The following is a 23,546-nucleotide window of genomic DNA, read 5'->3' on the forward strand; positions in this document are numbered from 1 at the left end:
TTGGTCTCTCGTTACCCTGGGGGGTTCTGGCGAGCGGAGCTCCCCATTGTACAAAACGGGGCCGTGTGCAGCCTCGGCCACGCATTACCCGTTCAGGCCCCTTATACAACGTGTGTTGTGTTTAATAGCCATGTGTTTCTCGACACTGCGAGTGCCGGGAAACCCACGGCTAAACGCACTCGCTATGGGACTTTGTTCCCTTTTGGGAGAATTGCGGCCACAGCAAAGGCCAGAATATTCTAACAAGAGCGGACGTTTCTTAAAAAGCAGATTCTGGCTATCCCGTATCAAATACTCCAGATAGCTGCAAATGATGTGGTCAAAGGGCACGGCAAGCCAAACAGAATTGGATCTTATTCGACTGAAGTAGGTGCTTGCCGTGACTTGTTCTTGTCGCTGGATACTGCCTGTTGGATTGTTAACGTGGCTGGGATTTCAAATGCAGTTAATTGTAAACCTAATTTTGCAAATCAAAATAATTTACCTGCCTAAAAGCCCATCCGTGCTAACAGCCAAGTCCAACGGCTTTAGAGAGACAGTTTATTTTTTAAAAAGACATTGACAAAGAAATGTTCTGTTTCTTTGGTACCTCAGCTGGCAGCAGAGTGTAGGCATAAAACCGCTTCATGTGAGTCACCAGTTCGTCTTCTGAATAGTTCACATATTCCACAAATTTTCTACTGAGGAGGAACCAGTCAGAGCCACCATCTACAGTGATGCCATCTGGGATTTTCCGGTCTCCTAGGCGCCACATGTGGGTGTCACATTCAAAGAAAATCCTGTCTAAACCCTGCTTCCTTATGAACCTGAGGAGAGGACAGAAAAGGAAGGGGAAAAGAATTGAGAGGTTACGAGATGATCGGTGAATTGTAGCAGCAACTAGGAAGGTAGCTGTAAATACGCTTCTTGTAAACTGCAATCTAGGAGCACAGACCAGGTTAAAACAGGAGCAGTCTGGCTTCATGTATCATTGCATTCAATGATCGCAACAGTTTAATGCTGTCCACTGTAATCCTGCTGTAAACGGAAGTTTAATGAAACCTAGAGAAAGGGCCATTCATCTCCTTCATTAAACACATCAAAAGATCTGAAGATACACATGAAATCCATATCTCTTTCCACAGTCGACCGTGACAGGAAATGCATAACAGTTCCAGGAATGAATGGAGAAGCACCATAATCTAGACTTCACTGATTATTACACCACATGCAATACAATGTTGGAGGATCCTTCCACTTATTTTTAATGAAGTGCGAACAAAATACTTTTGAAGGCTCCGGAGAACATTTGCACTGTTTTGCTGCAAATGGTCATTGTCGCAACCACTTTTCACACTCGAACGATCAGATTTAATTCCACGACTGAGCCATAGTTCTATCCCTCTGCCACTATGGAGATAACTTCATAGGAAAATAGAAGTAGGCCATTTAGCCCTTTCAGCCTGCTCCATCTTTTCAGATCAGCCTTCCACCTCAATGTCATTTCCAACCCAAGGTGTCCGACTAGAATTTGAAGGGTTCGGTTCGGTTAAACTGCCCGCTCTACATGCTGTCTGATTGAAGCTGCTCTGGCCCCGCCAGGTTTAAATTAACAGAGCTGCTCTATAACTTTCCCTATTCCAAATGCTCTTGCCTCAAGTTCAGAAGGTGGTGAGTTGCAGCCCACCCCCAGAGAATTCGGGAAATAGGCTAACACCTCATTGCAGAAGGAAACAATTTTGGCCATGAAGCCACTAAGGGGACCAAGCGCTGTGGGGATAGTGCGATAAAGTGTGGATGAGATATAAGATCAACCACTCTCTTCTCAGAAGTTTAAATGCCCTACTCCTGCTATTATATATGTTTTATGAATGACACTCTTCACTGGGATAAAACTATTTCTAAGTATTTAATAAGAAGCGTAGCATTAACTTCCATCTTGGTTGCATCCTTCCCTTTGTTATTTTTCCTATACTAGCTTCATTTCACATTTGCAGTACATCCTGCTTGTGAAATTTAAATGGCTCTGTGCTGCATTATCAGAATTTTGCCAGGTTATAAATCTCCCTAATTAACCGGCGACGGCAAAAGTCAAAGACAGCTTGATCATGGCTATTACTTCGCTGGCTGAAACATTTCTGTAAAATTGGAAACACTACTAAAGCAATTGAAAACAAAGATCGACAATGAATAGTACAAGTTACTCCACAGGAGGACAAGCAGCATTTCATTACTGGAACTATGCAGTTGGTGTAAATTCTTTCCAATTGCTTTCTGAGTCAATAGGTTCCTATAATTATTCTAACCCAATCTAAAATGTCTCCTTGAATTGCTTTTATGTGATGTAGAAAAATAAGAAAAGAGCTTTGTATGTTTTCGGGAGATACCAACCATGTCAGTGTTTAATGAATTTGAACAGCAACATATGTTGAAGCTTGTGTCTGGCATATAGTCCGTCTCTGATGTTCAATTACACAAGGGACACGTAGCTTTTCACTTAGAACTACAAAGAAAAGTCCTTTACCAAAGCTGTCTTGAATTCCTTGGATTTAGGAATTGGTAGCAGGTTTTAAACCAACCATTGTGACTTCTGGCTTGATGAATTGGATGCCAAGTGATAAAGAATGATGAGAGTGATAAAAGAAATGAGAGATGTGTTTTGAAATCTGTTTGCCCATAACTTTAACACCCCACTGAAGTCTGGATTTTACCATGTTGGATTGGAAGAATGCCCATCTAGTTTCAAATTTTCATAAAGGAGAGCGAATCAAATCCCAGAAACCTCCTGGCCCATTTTCAGACAATCGTTACAGGTAAGATCATTGGCAGGCTCATAAGAGTTACTCTTTATGATAACCTGGGTAGAGAAGGAAACGTCAGGGGCACGCTACACAGCTTCTTAACAAAATGTTTTTGTTCTCTCATTTGGTGGAGAATCCAGAGAGAAACCTGGCTTGAAAGATCCTTTTGTTAAGGAACTGTGGAGGGAAGCCACTGAACAAACTCACAGGAGGCTGATAATGAACATTCAGTACAAAGAATAAAATATTTACTGAGACAAGAAAAGTGAACGATAATACACCGGACAGAAAGGTTGGAAAGATCTCAACATAAACACAGAACCATGATTCAAATTGCCACTAGTCCTTTAGCCCAGGAATGGGCAGGACGCCCTGACTTTCCAGCTGATGCCAATGTGAATTCCCATTGAAGCCATCCATGCCACTGGGAAACCCGTGGGGAGATGGTGCCGGCGGGAACAGAGAATCCAGCTGGTGTGGGCAGCCTGAGAATGCCAGCCAATATCTTTACAGATAAATAAACCGGCAAAGAATTACCACTAGCTTAACACCAAGGCTTCTCTGATTATACTGTCAAAAAATGGTTTTGGTCTGGTGAATTCCTGAGCATTCACTTCATGTATCTCACCCAAATCGTATCTCTCCCCGAGACGCCAAAATACCACACTCTAAACTCATTGGTTCTTCAATTGCAGAGCAAACAAAAGAGTTCTCTAACTTCGGCCTTCCTGTAGCACCTCTGTGAATCTAATCACTTTACTGAGTCCCATACCTGATAATTACTATCCCACTAGTCTTGCAGATTTTCTTTTCAGATCTGCAGCTCCTGGTTTACTCTTTCTGACACATATACTGAACTCCCTCTCTCAACTCCTGTCTTTTCTCTGGCTTTGTCCCTGGATCACTGCCGCTAGACAACAGTGAAGCTTTTCTACTTTCTGCTTTGTTTCTAGGAACACTCAATTGTCAACCGCTTTTAACTAGTCTCTTTAACTTCAAATAAACAAAAAGACCTTCCCTTTCAGGTGCCCAGGCATCAAGGTTCCCAAATAAAGCTAAATCAAACTGAAACAAATTTTGCCTTTCGTAACACAAAATTCAACTTAATATTATACATTTTTCATTACAGTGCTGAATATAATTCCAAGTTTAAAAACCTTAATTGCTCAGATAGATTAAAAAGCTGATCTTATCCACTTTAGAGATGGGTAGATTTTGGGGCGAATTGTTAACGTTACAAGTGCAGAAATTTAGAGACTCATTTGAAGTTAAGGTGATCTGAGCTATAAAGTCTCTGCAGTCACACTCCTTCGCAACCATAAATTACACAGAATTTGCATTTGCCTATAACGTTACGTGTACTGCTGATCACTGTCAGTACATATATGTTACATATCAGTGGCCCAATACACAGGTCACAGTATAGTCTTCAGGTGAAGCCAGGTCAGAATTCGGAGGTTCTGGAGACCAGGGTGTAATTCGGTCTCCACTGTGAACCCTCACTTTATATTCCCATTATAAATTCCCATGTCCACATTTCCAAGTGCGAAACAGTCCATTTAAACTCGTATTGCAATGACATTCTCCTGCCAGTGGTGGCGCTATGCTGTAACTGATGGAAACTGACAGTAACCTGAGAGAATTGAGGAACTGATTTGAACCAGGCACTTGCTGCTATTGGATTCTGCCATCTCCTTCAGAGTCCAGATTCATTATTATTGATATATCTAATATGATATCGATGTATTTTAATATATTGTAGTTGTATATATGAATCATAACCCCCACCTTTAGCTTTACTGCTATGTGTGCGCTTCACCGCTTTATTGACTGGCTGAGAATTTATTAAAATTAATGTTATTCATTTATTATAGGGAAGCTCGATTCCAGTGGCAGGAGTGGTCGATAGTCAGAGGACACAGATTTGAGGGAATTGGCAAAAGAAGCAGAAGTGACATTAGGAACAAAAAAACACACAGCGGGTTACGAAAGTCGGAAACACAGTGCTTGACAGGAATGTGGAAGTAGATTCAATAAAGATATGTGAAGAGGAGCAATTAGCAGGACTATGAGAAGGAGCAGGGGAGAGGGATTAATTGAGAGGCCAAATGGCCTTCTTCCTTACTGTATTACTCTGTGATCCTATGAAGGGCAAAGAACAAAAGAATAGGCTGAGAAGGAGTAGATAAAATGGGAGGAGGTTTATAAGGGTTATAATCACCAGTATAGATCAAATGGGCTGAATGGCCTGTGTCGCTGGTGTAAACTCTATCCAATTCTATGACATGTGTGTTCCGAGTGCTGCAATTTTTCATTTGTTATGTAGTCAATGACCCAGACTTACCTTATTTGTTGAATAAATCTTTTGTACTCATATTAGGACAGGCTGGTACACAGATCCAAGTTTGTTTCCGTTGTGCCAGGTTGTGCAATTTCCTTCCTCCCAGATCCTCACAACAGAAGACTGAGACTTGATCCGGTCTTTGTCTACACTCTGCTGTGCAGGTGTGCACTTCCCTCCAGCCCACAAAAATGCTTCTAATCTTTGGAAAAACTGGAGCTTTACAGGATTGCTAAAGTCCAGGCATCGGAATGAACTTCTTATTATGTTGTGCACGGTTATATGTATTTCCCAGCTGCATTAACAAATGTTTGGCAATGATACTAATGAAGTAAGTGTTCATTTTGAAATGATGTGGAGATGCCGGCGTTGGACTGGGGTGAGCACAGTAAGAAGTCTTACAACACCAGGTTTAAGTCCAACAGGTTTGTTTCAAACACGAGCTTTCGGAGCGCAGCTCAGATTCACCTGAGGAAGGAGCTGCGCTCCGAAAGCTCGTGTTTGAAACAAACCTGTTGGACTTTAATCTGGTGTTGTAAGACTTCTTACTGTTCATTTTGAAAAACAAAGAGCAATATTTTGCGACAACAATATTGTAACAATATGAGAACGTAGCAAGTTTTAGATTCCACCGCAGCCAGAGAAACAGGATCAAAAGCTGCAAAGTCTTTGGAGCGTTAATTATCATTTCAGCGCTGTACAATAATTGGATTTGCTTGTGTACTTAATCAAAGACAAAACTAGCAGAGTAGCAGGATCAGCATCTCCACACGAGATTAAATATTAATCATCTACCCACATGCACACTGATAGTACAGTACAACTGGGTAGCCAAAAGAATCCTTTGATAATCGTGTTTGATCAGTATTGAAGCATGTATTATTCTCTCTTACACCGCACATCAACTCACTGAAGTAATCAGTCTTTGTCAAATCTCACTTACAGTTTATGGTCATCCATATACTTCATCATATCTGTGGAATTTAAATTAAATATTAAAAAGCAACAAAATCGTTAATCCATCTGTTGATTTTTTAAAAAATGAATCCATCTTGGGAGTCGTAAGATTGAAGCGGCAAGTGTTCCTTCAGCGTTTGATGTTTTACAAACTGTGCAGGAACAATGAATATATACATATAGAAATATATATCTGTTAAAGCTCTTTTCACCATTTCATACCTGTGCTGATTTTTAGAATCTTAAGACTGGAAAATACTCATCGAAGAACAATCTCCCTTCAAACCAAATGTTTCTGCTCTTACATCGAGGCTTGTATATTTTACTTTTAAAATTTAGTGTACCCAATTCTTTTTTTTTCCAATTAAGGGGCAATTTAGCGTGGCCAATCCACCTACCTTGTACATCTTTGGGTTGTGGGGGTGAGACCCTCGCAGAGATGGGGAGAATGTGCAAACGCCACACGGGCACTGACTCAGGAGCCGGATTGAACCAGGGTCCTCAGCGCCGTGAGGCAGCAGTGCTAACCACTTTGCCATTGTGCTGCCCGCCTGTATATTTTGTTGGAACCAGAAAGTGAATGGCTTTATATGAGGGATGGAACGCGGGGTACACATATGGGGAAACCCAGGAGTACAGGTTTCCTGCAAGTTCTACTGAATTCAGCCGTAGGATTTGTTTTAAAATATTTAATTGATAAATAGGCTGACAGGGAGGAGGATAAGCTGGCAAGTGGATGAATTATAAGGCTGAGCTCATGAGGGGGGTCGGCCATTGCAAAGTCAGATTATGGAGTGCATAAAGGAGTTCCTTCTGGCCCACAAGCAGTGCTACAAAGGTGCTAACGTCAGGGGTCCAACCCTTCTCACCTCCTTAACCTGCTGGTATTCCTGAGCCACTGGAAAGCAGGTCTCTAAGGGGTAAAAGATTAACTTAAATTGGAGGCATGCAGGCTCCCGAGAGCAGATTGAAAGCATGTGTCCCACCTCCACTGACCTGTATCCATTAAAACCAGATGCGAATGTGTTGGGGTCAGGTTTGAGAAATCCCAATCTGCTTTGGCAGTTAAAATCTCACCCCCCCCAGCCCGCAAACACCTATCCACCCACCTCGCCAAGTGTTTGCTATCATAATAACACATATTCTGAAAATCATAAGCAGAAAATGACAACTCAGATCATATACAACCATCAGCGTTAAAAAATGTGCTTCAAGGTAATATTACAGGTTTTTATAATGTTGATTGCTAATGTGGAATTAACGCAATGATCTGTTAAAACAAGGAGTATGTGCACACCTTCAGGCATTATCACAGCAGCGAGCCAAATCCTTTTAATGCAGGCAGATTTGTAGAATATTAGAACAGAGACCAGCTTGTAAATTCACTGCAGCTTTTATTTTTCCCAAATCACCTTGAAATGTGCTCTCTTGGCTGCCATGATGTGATGTTGGGTACTTGTACAGCTATATTAATGATCTTCCAATCACATAAAACAAGTAGATAGCACAGCCTAATGGAATGAACAGGAAATTAAAACGAGATGGACAGAATCTTTTGTTGCAGGCTAATGTATGCAATCCCATTGTAAACAGTGAACCAGCGAGTTTGCATTTTCTTCCTGCGGAGTTACTGTAACCATCTGCGCTCTGTGTCCTGGATCAACACAGGGCACAGCAAGTGTATAAATAACCATTGTGAGATCATTCAAATTGATTGTGGGAAATTCACCAATTGTGTTGCGTCTGTAAAAAACAGAATAAAGCCAGGCAGGAGCATATTACATTTTCTATCTATGGTGAATCACAGAATTTATAGTGCAGAAGGAGGCTTTAACCCAATAATCACCATGTAAATAATCAGCAGCATCTGGAGACCCAATAGAACCAAGACCCTTTACACTGGAATACTGGTTATTTTGGTGCAGATTCTGGCTTTCGTGGCAGTTCTTTAATTAGCAGAAGAATCTCTTCAAGCCCATTGAATTCCAGACATCAAAGGCTTACTCCCCCATTATAGACGCTGGCTAAAGTAGCTGTTGCTTTTACACCTGTTGCTTCCTTGCACTCACCTGCGTGCCTAGTATTTTAAGTTGAAAACCGACCTGGTGCTTTGAAGGCTGTTCCCAAATGCTGTTTATAAGTGTCTGTAGTTTCAAGGAACAGTTTTTACCGATTATAATGCAAGTTGGTTGGGACTTGTCAGTAAATGTCTATTTTCTGCAGGTGTCCGTTTTTAGGGGATCAGAGGTTTCACTGTATAAAACACACAGAGCAATTAAGAAATGAAGAGATGGCAAATGACTTTCGGCAAGTGTCTCACAGCCATGGATCAGTGGTAGCATCCTCACCTGAGTTAGAATATTGCGGGTTCAAGGGCCGAACTACTCCTATTTGCAGGTTCTACTCTAAAGGCCTGAGCACCAAATCAAGGCTGACACTTCAGTGCCGTTCTCAGGATGGTGCAGTCAGAGATGCTGCCTTTTAAGATGAAAAAGGTAAATTTAAGATGATTAAAGCTAAATTAAAACACAAAACACTCTGCCCTCTCAGGTGCGTGTGAAAGGTTCCATGCTACTACTTTAAAAAAGAGCTGAGGAAATTCCCCGGTGTCCTGGCCAAAGGTTGTCGCTCAGCCAATGTCTGAAACGGGTGACTGGGTAATCATCTCATTGCTACATGTGGGAGCTCAGGGTGTGAAAACTGACTGCTGCATGTCCTACATTAGCAGCAGCGACTACGTTTCGAATTATATTTTCGAGGGAAATTATCCATGAATCATTAAACACACAGAAAGGAACAGTTCAGTAAAGTGAGCCTCCAGCCATCTGCCAAAGCGAGAATGGTTTCCTGCTGGTAAATGTGACAGAAGAGTGAGCACAGGAACATCGGTACAGGAGCAGACCTCATCGTCTATGCACCTCTTAAAAGATCAGTTGCAGAAAATAATGGATTTCAGCGCCCTTCTGTTTATTGATTGGGGGGCGACTCGCCCCCCACCAACTTGCGCCCAGGTGTACCTCCCGCTATTCCCGTCAGCCCCTAAACTGGGTTTGTGCCGTGTGTGGAATGGAGCGCAAAGCTATTTAACTGAGAATTTAAACAGGGTTCTCTGTTTCCACTTCTGTCAATGGAAATTCCCACTGAAACCACCCACGGGTGGAGCTAAGTTGCCAGCGGGGCCAGAGAATCCCACCATCGGCAGACTGCCGGAGAATTCCGGCCTCAGTCATTTTTGGGGAGAATTCCGCCCATTATCTTCCCATATTCTAAATTTGGTTTCAGACAGGAGATAGACATAGAACAGTACAGCACAGAACAGGCCCTTCGGCCCTCGATGTTGTGCCGAGCAATGATCACCCTACTTAAACCCACGTATCCACCCTATACCCGTAACCCAACAACCCCCCCCTTTAACCTTACTTTTTAGGACACGAAGGGCAATTTATCATGGCCAATCCACCTAACCCGCACATCTTTGGACTGTGGGAGGAAACCGGAGCACCCGGAGGAAACCCACGCACACACGGGGAGGACGTGCAGACTCCCCACAGACAGTGACCCAGCCGGGAATCGAACCTGGGACCCTGGAGCTGTGAAGCGATTGTGCTAGCCACAATGCTACCATGCTACCGTGCTATGGTGAGGCCATATTCAGACTAACTAACCTTGAATAAGTTTGGAGTGAGGTACAGAATTGAAACAGGATCAGTATAAGGTGCGCGCGCTATTGACTGTTCCTGTTCTAGTTCATTATTTCCCTCAGGTTGTCCACATTATAAAGTTATTAAAGGCCAACTCCTCACTGTGGACACTGGTGTTTACAATTTTGTAAATCATCAGCATGAGGAATGGTTTAGCTCACTGGGCTAAATCGCTGGCTTTTAAAGCAGACCAAGCAGGCCAGCAGCACGGTTCGATTCCCGTACCAGCCTCCCCGGACAGGCGCCGGAATGTGGCGACTAGGGGCTTTTCACAGGAACTTCATTGAAGCCTACTTGTGACAATAAGAGATTTTCATTTCAATATAACTGATGCCCGTGTTAATCTTAATTTTGGGAGATTTAATTTGTTTTGTGCTTTAATTCAACACTAATGTTGTCTCTCATTTCTGTTCGTACACAGGCTTTCAGTGAATTACAACTAAAGTATCACTAAATAGCCAATCAGTAATAATGCTGAATCGTTATGGTCCTTGAATTAGTACACTAACACCATGAATAATGCTCAGCGCACCAATCTGCCTGTATAAGGCCAACAGGTCGGAGTACTGCACCGGGCAATAAAGGACAGAGAAAAGGCCCTCTTGACCTATGACATCCTTCACATTACTATGAATGGTGACGCTGTAGAGAAATGCACAGCGCCAAGCAGTGAACCCAACAGGTGTGAGAATCAATCACATATTAAGACAAAGCAACCTCAACACACTACTGCATAGAAAGAAGATGTCCCAACACTTCACTATAGATGTGGATTGCAATTATATAACAAGGGCAGAATGACTATCTAAGGATGGTGGAACGATATCTGTCTGAATAATTTCACACAAGTGTATCGTTAGCTTGACTTTAGCTAGCATCTTGCTGTAAGTAAAGCTATAAAGATAGATGACAAGGCTATTCTGTATTGTTACAAGGGAGAAATGTATCCCGGCAGTTATGAAAGATTGTGCACCAATTGCCGTTTCACACAGATGAAGGAGACTACACAAATCTCAATTCTAATTTGCTATTCTGAGTTAGGATGCTATCGACATTCCACCTGGAAGGTGTGAAAACAGTAACCCTTTCTGTTGATTAAAAGAGCACTTTTTCAAAATGCCTGAACAGCCCGATGAGCGTAAGCAATGGTAGCTGGTGAGGTCTGTCCGTCACTCATGCTGTATGCCACTGGTGAATTTAATGTATAGAGGGCATCTATGATCCTTGCAATGCACTGGACAATTGCAGAATGCATCTCAAGAGCATTTACCTGGGTTGTGGCTGGAAGTTCCCAGTGTTATGTGAGATGGTCCTTACACTCTGCCTAACAAGACTTTCAGATGTTGTTCACCGGTTTAGGCTGTGGTTCCTGAAACTGTTGCAGAGCTAAGATTTAATTCCTGTCGAGGATTAGCTTCCTTACAAACAGTTCCTGGCCTTGGGCTCCTGCTTCGCATTCCAAAGCATTGCCAGACTTGAAGCAATGCCCATGCTAGAGCTCACTGAAAGGACCATAGAATCTTACAACGCAGAAGAAGGCCAATTGGCGCATTGTGGCTGGGAAAGATCTTTTCCCTATAATTGCAAATGAGCCCTCTTCAAGCAAATATCTAATTGCCTTTTTGGAAGTTCCTATCGAATCTGCTTCTATCCTGATCTTAACTACCTAATGTGAAAAGATTTGTCATTTCCCTTTAGGTTTTTTAGTCAATTAGTTTCAATCCATGACCCTTGGTTACGGACAAATCCTTTAGGCAATATCTCATAATTATGTGCTCTCTTGGCTTTCTCCTGGGCTCTGAAATTAACTTTAAATTGAAGAAATTAACGTGATATTCAAATGAAGTAATTCCTGAGGAATTTGACATGACCCAAGAGCAAATCGAGATGTAATAAGCAAAAAAAAAGTTTATTTTGAACTGACATGAATTGGAAACAAATTTAGGGGCAAAGGCAGATGTTAATGAGCCATTCAATTAGAATGTGTCATACAAGGTTCCGGGGGTTAATGTGGAATTGAGTATAGTACCACCACACAGTGATGCAAGAGAACACATGACTCACACCTGGAGGTCAGTCTAGTGTTATAGATAAAGGCTTTACAGTGCAGAAGGAGGCCATTCAGTCCATCGAGTCTGCATCGACCCTCGGAAAGAGCACCCTACTTAAGCCCACACCTCCACCCTATCCCTGTAACCCAGCAACCCCACCTAACCTTTTTGGTCACTAAGGGCAATTTAGCATGGCCAATCCACCTAACTGCACATCTTTGTTCTGTGGGAAGAAATCGGAGCACCCAGAGGAAACCCATGCACACGGGGAGACCCCGCACAGACAGTGACCCAAGCTGGGAATTGAACCTGGGACACTGGAGCTGTGAAGCTACAGTGCTAACCACTGTGCTACCCTGCCGCCCAGGAAAAGGTTGTGTGCTCCAACAAACATAGAGGCAGCTTCTCGCTTGTACTCTTTACTACTTATTTGTAAATTGTCCTTGGGGTCAGTAAAGACTTGCAGTTAAACTACATACAAAGAACAAAGAAAAATTACAGCACAGGAACAGGCCCTTCGGCCCTCCCAGCCTGCGCCGATCCAGATCCTTTATCTAAACCTGTCGCCTATTTTCCAAGGATCTACTTCCCTCTGTTCCCCACCCGTTCATGTATCTGTCTAGATGAATTTTAAATGATGCTATTGTGCCCGCCTCTACCACCTCCACTGGCAAAGCATTCCAGGCACCCACCACCCTCTACGTAAAAAAACTTTCCACGCACATCTCCCTTAAACTTTCCCCCTCTCACCTTGAAATTGTGACCCCCCTTGTAATTGACACCCCCACTCTTGGAAAAAGCTTGTTGCTTTCCACCCTGTCCATACCTCTCATAATTTTTTTTTTTTTTTTTAAATTTAGATTAGCCAATTATTTTTTCGAAATTAAGGGGCAATTTAGCGTGGCCAATCCACCTACTCTGCACATTTTTGGGTTGTGGGGGCGAAACCCACGCAGACACGGGGAGAACGTGCAAACTCCACACGGACAGTGACCCAGAGCCGGGATCGAACCTGGGACCTCAGCGCCGTGAGGCGGTTGTGCTAACCACTAGGCCACCGTGCTGCCCCACCTCTCATAATTTTGTAGACCTCAATCAGGTCCCCCCTCAACCTCTGTCTTTCCAACAACAACAATCCTAATCTACTCAACCTTTCTTCATAGCTAGCACCCTCCATACCAGGCAACATCCTGGTGAACCTCCTCTGCACCCTCTCTAAAGCATCCACATCCTTCTGGTAATGTGGCGACCAGAACTGCACGCAGTATTCCAAATGTGGCCTAACCAAAGTCCTATACAACTGTAACATGACCTGCCAACTCTTGTACTCAATACCCCGTCTGATGAAGGCAAGCATGCTGTATGCCTTCTTGACCACTCTATCGACCTGCATTGCCACCTTCAGGGTACAATGGACTTGAACTCCCAGATCTCCCTGTACATCAATTTTCCCCAGAACTCTTCCATTGACTGTATAGTCGGCTCTTGAATTGGATCTTCCATCACCTCGCATTTGCCTGGATTGAACTCCATCTGCCATTTCTCTGCCCAACTCTCCAATCTATCTATATTTTACTGTATTCTCTGACAGTCCCCCTCGCTATCTGCAACTCCACCAATCTTAGTATCATCTGCAAACTTGCTAATCAGACCACCTATACCTTCGTCCAGATCATTTATGTATATCACAAACAACAGTGGTCTGAGCACGGATCCCTGTGGAACACCACTAGTCACCCTTCTCCATTTTGAGACACTGCCTTCCACCACTACTCTCTGTCTCCTGTTGCCCAGCCAGTTCTTTATCCATCTAGCTAGTACACCCTGAACCCCATGTGACTTCACTTTTTCCATCAACCTGCCATGGGAAACTTTATCAAACGCAATACGACTATGAAGATTCCTTCAGACCCATCAACCTGTACCAACAACCTACAACAGAAGCTTCTCAAGATTATTCCTCTTGTAGTGAGCTAACATTTGCCACAAACCATTTCATACCTTATTTTTCAAGCTGCTTCTCAAGCAGAGTAGCAAAATAGGAATAGATCGATGAACTTCGTCAGGTAAACCAAAACTGCTCTGTTTACCAATTTAAAATAATCTGAAATGAATGTTACCAGCTCGTATTTCTTCAAAGTCACTTTGACCCCACCATAACCTCAATTCATTTTCCTCGGCCCAGCATTATTTGATATGCTGTGAGATTGCTAATGTCAAGAGGGGCTCCAACTACTCAGGAGGACAACTGACAGTGCTGTTAAGAGTGTTGCTTGCAGCACCAGGAGAGATACGAGCAGCATTAAGAGATACAGAAAGGTTTTAAGTTTTGGGAGAAACGTCACACTCATGTGCCTTAGCTGAAACTAGGCCTTCCATGGGCAAATGTGGTCAAATGGAGTGAGACACTAGAACATCCTATTCTTCCAACTCCCCCAATTGCTAGGCCCTTCTGCAACTTGGTAACCTAGATAATTTACAGTCGATGGGGTGGACAACAGGAAGATTTGCTGGGGACAGAGGCCATGTCAGTATTGCAGCTATAATTGTCAGCTCTTGGACCACATCAAAAGCAGGTAAGTGCTTTCTGCAGAGAAAAAGAGGAAGTGAGAACACTTATCTACCTTTCAACCACAGTTAGATGTTTATAAACATTGCGGTTAGTTTCACAGATGGGTACTTGAGATCCATTCAAGCTGAAGGGAAATGAGATTAAACAATCCAGAAAGCTGGCTGTGTGCACACTGTCAGTCAAACCTAGTTAAACCAATTCCCATCGATGTGAATGAAAGCTTATAGGTCAAAGATCTAAGGGGATGTGGTTTGCACTTACCAGCAATTTACAAATACTGCTTTCTCTGCCCAAGGCAACTCACCTGTATTGCACAAGTGAGTTTCAAAGCAGTGATTGATCTTTTCACTGTCTCTGTCTGAACGTCTCTCTACCTTCCAGTAGGGATCTCAGTAATGGAGGTGGAGGTCCTGGGGGTCCCTCTTATCGGGGGGAGAGGCACCCTTGTCGGAGGGGGGTCTCGCTTCTGGGGGTCTCTGGTGGGCATCTCTGAAATGGAGTGCTTTCACTTCCTCTTTTTCAAAGCAGAAAGCACTAAGCTGCTTTTGAAGTTTTAAGGGAGCTGTTAATCATCATAAGAATGTTTATATTCAATGTATTGCTGTGTGAAATTGAATGCAAGATTTGCATTTAAAAGGCTGCCAATGGATTTGAAGCCCTTTCAAGTGTACTTGGCTTTCGAGGAAGCCCTAACTTGTTACAGCTGCTGCTTTAAACACTTATGTCGGAGACAGCAGATGTTAGAAAAGGGGACGTGAACACGCAGGGATTTTGAACTCTAATTTCCTGGACTACTATTCTGGCAGGGGTCGCCGATGGTGGGGTCCGATGGAAGGGGTTGAGAGGTCTGATGGAGGAGGTCTAGAGGGCGATTTTCCAATATGGAGCCCAAGTGTTCGATCCATCGTGAACGCCGTCGCGTTCCACGACGGCACAAACTAGGCCTGGGTACGGTGGGGGCCAGCACGGCTCAGGAGCTGTTGACGCCAAATGGGCGCTGCGCCAACCTGCGCATGCGCGGGGGACTTCTTTAGCGCGCTGGCCCTGACTCAAGATGGCGTCGGTGTTCAGGGGCCGGCCATGCCAGAAAGTAGGCCTGGGGGGAGAGGCCGGCCCGCCGATTGGTGGGTCCCGATTGCAGGCCAGACCCCATCGGACCACCACCCCCCCCCCCCCCCAGGCCATTCGCGCAGGGTTCCCGCCGACAGTGACCAGGGGTGAACAGCGTCGGTGGGATTCTGTCGTATCGGCGCGGCCGCTCGGCATCTGGGCTGGAGAATCGGCGGCACCGCCGATTCCAGCGGCCCGCGCCGCGCCGGTGCAATTGGCGCAGATTCTCCGCACCTCAGAGAATCGCACGGTGGCGTCGGGCGCGGTGATTCTCCGACCCGGCGCGAGGCTCGGAGAATCGCCCGCCCCCCCAATGTGGGGACTGGTGGGGTGTTGGGTCACCCTCTTGCGTGCATGTTGTGGGGGGGTGACACATTATAATAATAATAATCTTTCTTATTGTCACAAGTAGGCTTACATTAACACTGCAATGAAGTTACTGTGAAAAGCCCCTAGTCGCCACATTCCGGCGCCTGTTCGGGTACATTGAGCGACAATTCGGAACGTCCAATTCATCTAACAACCATTTCTTTCGGGAGTTGTGGGAGGAAACCGGAGCTCCCGGAGGAAACCCACACAGACACGGGAGATGGCGCCGACTCTACACAGACAGTGACCCGAGCGGGGAACCGGACCCAGGCCACTGTGCTACCGTGCCGCGCTTCCCAAGGTGGTGGTGGTGGTGGGGGGGTTTGATGTGGGAGGGAGGGGGCCCACCACCAGGATTCCAACGGAACGCTGTGAGCTCTTCACCATGCATAAATTGGAATAAAGGAAAGGGAATCGCACCTAGGGACTGGTCTTAGTGCCAGCAGAGTCCAGAAGTGATTTTTTGCTGGTGTCCAGCAAGTCTCCAGAAGTCATGGGAAGTTAAGGGCAGGATTCTCTGGCCCCCAAGCGCGTGTTTCTTGGCGGTGGAAGGTGGCGCACTGTTAGCTGGTGGCGGAATTCTCTGCTGTCAATAGGAATTGTCATTGAAGCCACCCCACACCACTGGGAACCCCACAGCAGGGGATGCACCACTGGGGAGCCAGAAAATCCTGCTGCCAGCGAATGGTTAGAGAATTCTGGCCTCAGTGCATTTCTGCCTTATCTCAACTTAATTTTTTTGAAGTTCATTCCTGCTAGCACTCATGTTCTTGAAAGTCTCTGTACCAATTATTAGAAGTTATATTTTGCCCCACAACATCACTGGCACTGATTTCCAAGGAAGGTCTCTTTCCAAAGTGATTAGAAATGATGCCAAGCTATTGAGGTGCACGGTGCCCTCCAGCTGGCATCCTCACACTGTCTTCCGCAGACAGAGATGAACATTACTTATTTTGCCGGATGATTAGCAAAGGTGGAGGCTCCTATTCCCAAAAGCAGGAGCAGAAATCTGGACCTGTGTTTTTGCAGGTGCAACAAACAAGCAGGAAGGCAAATGGTATGTTAGCCAATTTATTGCATGGGGATTTGAGTACAGGAGATAGGTAGGCTTGCTGCAATTATATAGAGCTTCCGGTGAGACAGCACCTGGAATATTGTGTGCAGTTTTGATCTCTTTACCCAAGGAAGAATATACTGGCCGCAGAGGAATGCAGTGGAGGTTCACCAGACTGATCCCGGGGATACCAGAATTGTCCTGTGGGAGAGATTGAGGAGAGACTGGGCCTGCATGCTTGAATAACGAAAGGTGACCTCAAGTGTACAAAATTCTTACAGAGTTTTACAGGGTCAATGCAGGAAGGATGCTTCCCATGGCGAGGAGTGTTGTCTTGAACAGGTACCAGTCTCAGAACAAGAGGGAGCACATTTAGGACCAAGAGGGACTTCTTCAGTCAGCGTACAACGAATCTTTGGAATTCTCTACCCCAGAGGGCTGTGGAGGCTCAGTTACGGAGTACGTTCAAAGCAGAGGTTGACAGATTTTCTAGATACTAATATCAAAGGATACGGGATAGAGCGGGAAGATGGTATTGAGGTAGAGGATCAGCCATGATCTATTTGAATGGTGGATAGGCTTGAGGGGCTGAATGGTCTATTCCTGCTTCTATATTCCTACGGCTTTTTTAAAAATTGAGAGGAAATAGGGGTTTTGGTTAAAGGGTAGGCAAGTGAAGTTGAGATGGAAGGATCAGCTATGACTTTCACAGAAGGAGACACAGCCGGAGTGAGGTACATCCAGAGTGGGAATTTGGAACTTGGTAATTTGGTGCAGTGGGGTAACTCGGTGCAGAGAGGGAGAAGGTGCTTTTTCCCTACTGCTTTGTTCTCTCTCTTTCTTCTGGCCTGTAACTTTTAATCTGCAGGGAGAGAACCAGAGAGCATCTGAGAACCTGGGAAGGTAAGTGATTCTTATTTATTGTTATTATCTTTTCAAATTGTGTGGAGGGGGGGGAGAAACTGAAGTGACATCACAGTAAAACATTGTTAAACTAATTAAACATAATTACTTATTACTTAATTATAATTTAAAGGGGTATCTAAGCCAGAGATTGGAGAGTACTGTATTCAGCTTTCACATTTATAGTAGAAATCTAGTGCTAGGAAACATATAGTTAACAGTAACTTTTAAAAAAACTTTTAAATTTAATTTACTAATTAATTGACGCAATGTCAGTCAGAGGGGTGCAGTGCTCTGACTGTGAGATGTGGCAGGTCTGGGAGGCTTCCAGCGTCCTGAATGGCTACATCTTCAGAAAGTGCACCCAACTGGGGCTCCTCACAGACCGCATGGTTCGGTTGGAGCAGCAGTTGGATGCACTTAGGAGCATGCAGGTGGCGGAAAGCATCATAGATAGCAGTTATATAAATGTGGTCACACCCAAGGTGCAGGCAGAGAAATGGGTGACCACCAGAAAGGGCAGGCAGTCAGTGCAGGAATCCCCTGTGGTTGTCCCCCTCTCGAACAGGTATACCCCTTTGGATACTGTCGGGAGGGGGGGGGGGTATAGCCTATCAGGGGAAAGCAGCAGCAGCCAGAGCACCACGGCTGGCTCTGATGTTCAGCAGGGAGGGTCAAAGTGCAGAAGAGCAATAGTCATACGGGACTCTATAGTCAGGGGCACAGATAGGCGCTTCTGTGGACGTGAAAGAGACTCCAGGATGGTATGTTGCCTCCCTGGTGCTAGGGTCCAGGATGTCTCCGAACGGATAGCGAGCATCCTGAAGGGGGAGGGCAAACAGGCAGAGGTCGTTGTACATATTACTAACGACATAGGCAGGAAGGGGCATGAGGTCCTGCAGCAGGAGTTCAGGGAGCTAGGCAGGAAGTTAAAAACAGGACCTCTAGGGTTGTAATCTCAGGATTACTCCCTGTGCCATGTGCCAGTGAGGCTAGAAGTAGGAAGATAGAGCAGTTAAACAGCTGTTGTAGGAGGGAGGGTTTCGATGACCTGGACCACTGGGAGCTCTTCTGGGGCAGGTGTGACCTGTACAAGAAGGACGGGTTGCATCTAAACTGGAGAGGCATAAATATCCTGGCCGCGAGATTTGCTAGTGTCACACGGGAGGGTTTAAACTAGTATGGCAGGGGGGTGGGCACCGGAGCAATAGGTCAGAAGGTGAAAGCACTGAGGGAGAACTCGGGAATAGGGACAGTATGGTTCTGAGGCAGAGCAGACAGGGAGATGTTGCTGAACACAACGGATCTGGTGGCCTGAAGTGCATATGTTTTAATGCAAGAAGTATTACGGGTAAGGCAGATGAACTTAGAGCTTGGATTAGTACTTGAAACTATGATCTTGTTGCCATTACAGAGACCTGGTTGAGGGAAGGACAGGATTGGCAGCTAAACGTTCCAGGATTTAGATGTTTCAGGCAGGATAGAGGGGGATGTAAAAGGGGTGGCGGAGTTGCGCTACTGGTTAGGGAGAATATCACAGCTGTACTATGGGAGGATACCTCAGAGGGCAGTGAGGCTATATGGGTAGAGATCAGGAATAAGAAGGGTGCAGTCACAATGTTGGGGGTTTACTACAGGCCTCCCAACAACCAGCGGGAGATAGAGGAGCAGATAGGTAGACAGATTTTGGAAAAGAGTAAAAACAACAGGGTTGTTGTGATGGGAGACTTCAACTTCCCCAATATTGACTGGGACTCACTTAGTGCTAGGGGCTTAGACGGGGCAGAGTTTGTAGGGAGCATCCAAGAGGACTTCTTAAAACAATATGTAGACAGTCCAACTAGGGAAGGGGCTGTACTGGACCTGGTATTGGGGAATGAGCCCGGCCAGGTGGTAGAAGTTTCAGTCGGGGAGCATTTCGGGAACAGTGACCACAATTCAGTAAGTTTTAAAGTGCTGGTGGACAAGGATAAGAATGGTCCTTGGGTGAATGTGCTAAATTGGGGGAAGGCTAATTATAACAATATTAGGCGGGAACTGAAGAACCTAGATTGGAGGCGGATGTTTGAGGGTAAATCAACATCTGACATGTGGGAGGATTTCAAGTGTCAGTTGAAAGGAATTCAGGACCGGCATGTTCCTGTGAGGAAGAAGGATAAATATGGCAAATTTCAGGAACCTTGGATAATGAGAGATATTGTAGGCCTCATCAAAAAGAAAAAGGAGGCATTTGTCAGGGCTAGAAGGCTGGGAACAGACGAAGCCTGTGTGGAATATAAGGAAAGTAGGAAGGAACTTAAGCAAGGAGTCAGGAGAGCTAGGAGGGGTCACGAAAAGTAATTGGCAAATAGGGTTAAGGAAAATCCCAAGGCTTTTTACATGTACATAAAAAGCAAGAGGGTAGCCAGGGAAAGGGTTGGCCCGATGAAGGATAGGCAAGGGAATCTATGTGTGGAGCTGGAGGAAATGGGCGAGGTACTCAATGAATACTTTGCATCAGTATTCACCAAAGAGAAGGAATTAACATAAGAACATAAGAACTAGGAGCAGGAGTAGGCCATCTGGCCCCTCGAGCCTGCTCCGCCATTCAATTAGATCATGGCTGATCTTTTGTGGACTCAGCTCCACTTTCCGGCCCGAACACCATAACCCTTAATCCCTTTATTCTTCAAAAACTATCTATCTTTACCTTAAAAATATGTAATGAAGGAGGCTCAACTGCTTCACTGGGCAAGGAATTCCATAGATTCACAACCCTTTGGGTGAAGAAGTTCCTCCTAAACTCAGTCCTAAATCTACTTCCCCTTATTTTGAGGCTATGCCCCCTAGTTCTGCTGTCACCCGCCAGTGGAAACAACCTGCCCGCATCTATCCTATCTATTCCCTTCATAATTTTAAATGTTTCTATAAGATCCCCCCTCATCCTTCTAAATTCCAACGAGTACAGTCCCAGTCTACTCAACCTCTCCTCATAATCCAACCCCTTCAGCTCTGGGATTAACCTAGTGAATCTCCTCTGCACACCCTCCAGCGCCAGTACGTCCTTTCTCAAGTAAGGAGACCAAAACTGAACACAATACTCCAGGTGTGGCCGCACTAACACCTTATACAATTGCAACATAACCTCCCTAGTCTTAAACTCCATCCCTCTAGCAATGAAGGACAAAATTCCATTTGCCTTCTTAATCACCTGTTACACTTGTAAACCAACCTTCTGTGACTCATGCACTAGCACACCCAAGTCTCTCTGAACAGCGGCATGCTTTAATATTTTATCGTTTAAATAATAATCCCGTTTGCTGTTATTCCTACCAAAATGGATAACCTCACATTTGTCAACATTGTATTCCATCTGCCAGACCCTAGCCCATTCACTTAACCTATCCAAATCCCTCTGCAGACTTCCAGTATCCTCTGCACTTTTCGCTTTACCACTCATCTTAGTGTCATCTGCAAACTTGGACACATTGCCCTTGGTCCCCAACTCCAAATCATCTATGTAAATTGTGAACAATTGTGGGCCCAACACGGATCCCTGAGGGACACCACTAGCTACTGATTGCCAACCAGAGAAACACCCATTTATCCCAACTCTTTGCTTTCTATTAATTAACCAATCCTCTATCCATGCTACTACTTTACCCTTAATGCCATGCATCTTTATCTTATGCAGCAACCTTTTGTGTGGCACCTTGTCAAAGGCTTTCTGGAAATCCAGATATACCACATCCATCGGCTCCCCGTTATCTACTGCACTGGTAATGTCCTCAAAAAATTCCACTAAATTAGTTAGGCATGACCTGTCCTTTATGAACCCATGCTGCGTCTGCCCAATGGGACAATTTCTATCCAGATGCCTCGCAATTTCTTCCTTGATGATAGATTCCAGCATCTTCCCTACTACCGAAGTTAAACTCACTGGCCTATAATTTCCTGCTTTCTGCCTACCTCCTTTTTTAAACAGTGGCGTCACAATTGGTGGATGTTGAGTCTGGAGAAGGGTGCGTAGATAGCCTGGATCACATTGAGATCCAAAAAGACGAGGTGCTGGGAGTCTTGAAAAATATTAAGGTAGATAAGTCCCCAGGGCCTGATGGGATCTACCCCAGAATACTGAAGGAGGCTAGAGAGGATATTGCTGAGGCCTTGACAAAAATCTTTGGATCCTCACTGTCTTCAGATGATGTCCCGGAGGACTGGAGAATAGCCAATGTTGTTCCTTTGTTTAAGAAGGGTAGTAAGGATAATCCAGGGAACTACAGGCCGGTGAGCCTTATGTCAGTGGTAGGGAAATTACTGGAGAGAATTCTTCGAGACAGGATCTACTCCCATTTGGAAGCAAATGGACGTATTAGTGAGAGGCAGCATGGTTTTGTGAAGGGGAGGTCGTGTCTCACTAACTTGACAGAGGTTTTCGAAGAGGTCACAAAGATGATTGATGCAGGTAGGGCAGTGGATGTTGTCCATATGGACTTCAGTAAGGCCTTTGACAAGGTCCCTCATGGCAGACTGGTGCAAAAGGTGAAGTCACACGGGATCAGGGGTGAGCTGGCAAGGTGGATACAGAACTGGCTAGGTCATAGAAGGCAGAGAGTAGCAATGGAAGGGTGCTTTTCTAATTGGAGGGCTGTGACTAGTGGTGTTCCGCAGGGATCAGTGCTGATCTGGAGGAATGATTTGGAGGAAAATGTAACTGGTCTGATTAGTAAGTTTGCAGATGACACAAAGGTTGGTGGAATTGCGGATGGCGATGAGGACTGTCAAAGGATACAGCAGGATTTAGATCGTTTGGAGACTTGGGCGGAGAGATGGCAGATGGAGTTTAATCCGGACAAATGTGAAGTAATGCATTTTGGAAGGTCTAATGCAGGTAGGGAATATACAGTGAATGGTAGAACTCTAAAGAGTATTAAAAGTCAGAGAGATCTAGGTGTACAGGTCTACATGTCACTGAAAGGGGCAACACAGGTGGAGAAGGTAGTCAATAAGGCATACGGCATGCTTGCCTTCAATGGTCAGGGCATTGAGTATAAGAATTGGCAAGTCATGTTGCAGCTGTATAGAACCTTAGTTAGGCCACACTTGGAGTATAGTGTTCAATTCTGGTCGCCACACTACCAGAAGGATGTGGAGGATTTAGAGAGGGTGCAGAAGAGATTTACTAGGATGTTGCCTGGTATGGAGGGCATTAGCTATGAGGAGCGGTTCAATAAACTCGGTTTGTTCTCACTAGAACGACGGAGGTTGAGGGCCGACCTGATAGAGGTCTGCAAAATTATGAGGGGCATAGACAGAGTGGATCATCAGAGGCTGGAGTCAACGCCAGGGTAGAGGGGTTAATTACTAGGGGGCATAGGTTTAAGGTGCGAGGGGCAAGGTTTAGAGGAGATGTACGAGGCAAGTTTTTTTACACAGAGGGTAGTGGGTGCCTGGAACTCGCTGCCGGAGGAGGTGGTGGAAGCAGGGACGATAGTGACATTTAAGGGGCATCTTGACAAATACATGGATAGGATGGGAATAGAGGGATACGGACCCAAGAAGTGTAGAAGATTGTAGTTTAGTCGGGCAGCATGGTCGGCACGGGCTTGGAGGGCCAAAGGGCCTGTTCCTGTGCTGTACTTTTCTTTGTTCTTTGTTCTCTTTGTTCTAAGAATACAGTGCAGAAGAGGCCCTTCGGCTCATCGAGCCTGCATCTTACTAAATGGTGA

At 45.0% G+C, this 23,546-nt stretch overlaps 1 protein-coding gene across 1 annotated transcript in view; it reads right to left on the minus strand.

Moving 5' to 3' along the window:
- xylt1 (xylosyltransferase I) overlaps positions 1-23,546 on the minus strand; it is a 262,146-nt gene that overhangs the window by 46,476 nt on the left and 192,124 nt on the right. Inside the window, exon 6 of the mRNA XM_038820761.1 lies at positions 590-806. Within this exon, the coding sequence (XP_038676689.1) occupies positions 590-806 (217 nt within the window). The remainder of the gene's footprint in view (positions 1-589; positions 807-23,546) is intronic.

This window comes from Scyliorhinus canicula, chromosome 15 (genome assembly GCF_902713615.1).
Source record: "Scyliorhinus canicula chromosome 15, sScyCan1.1, whole genome shotgun sequence".
Taxonomy (NCBI): Eukaryota; Metazoa; Chordata; class Chondrichthyes; order Carcharhiniformes; family Scyliorhinidae; genus Scyliorhinus; species Scyliorhinus canicula.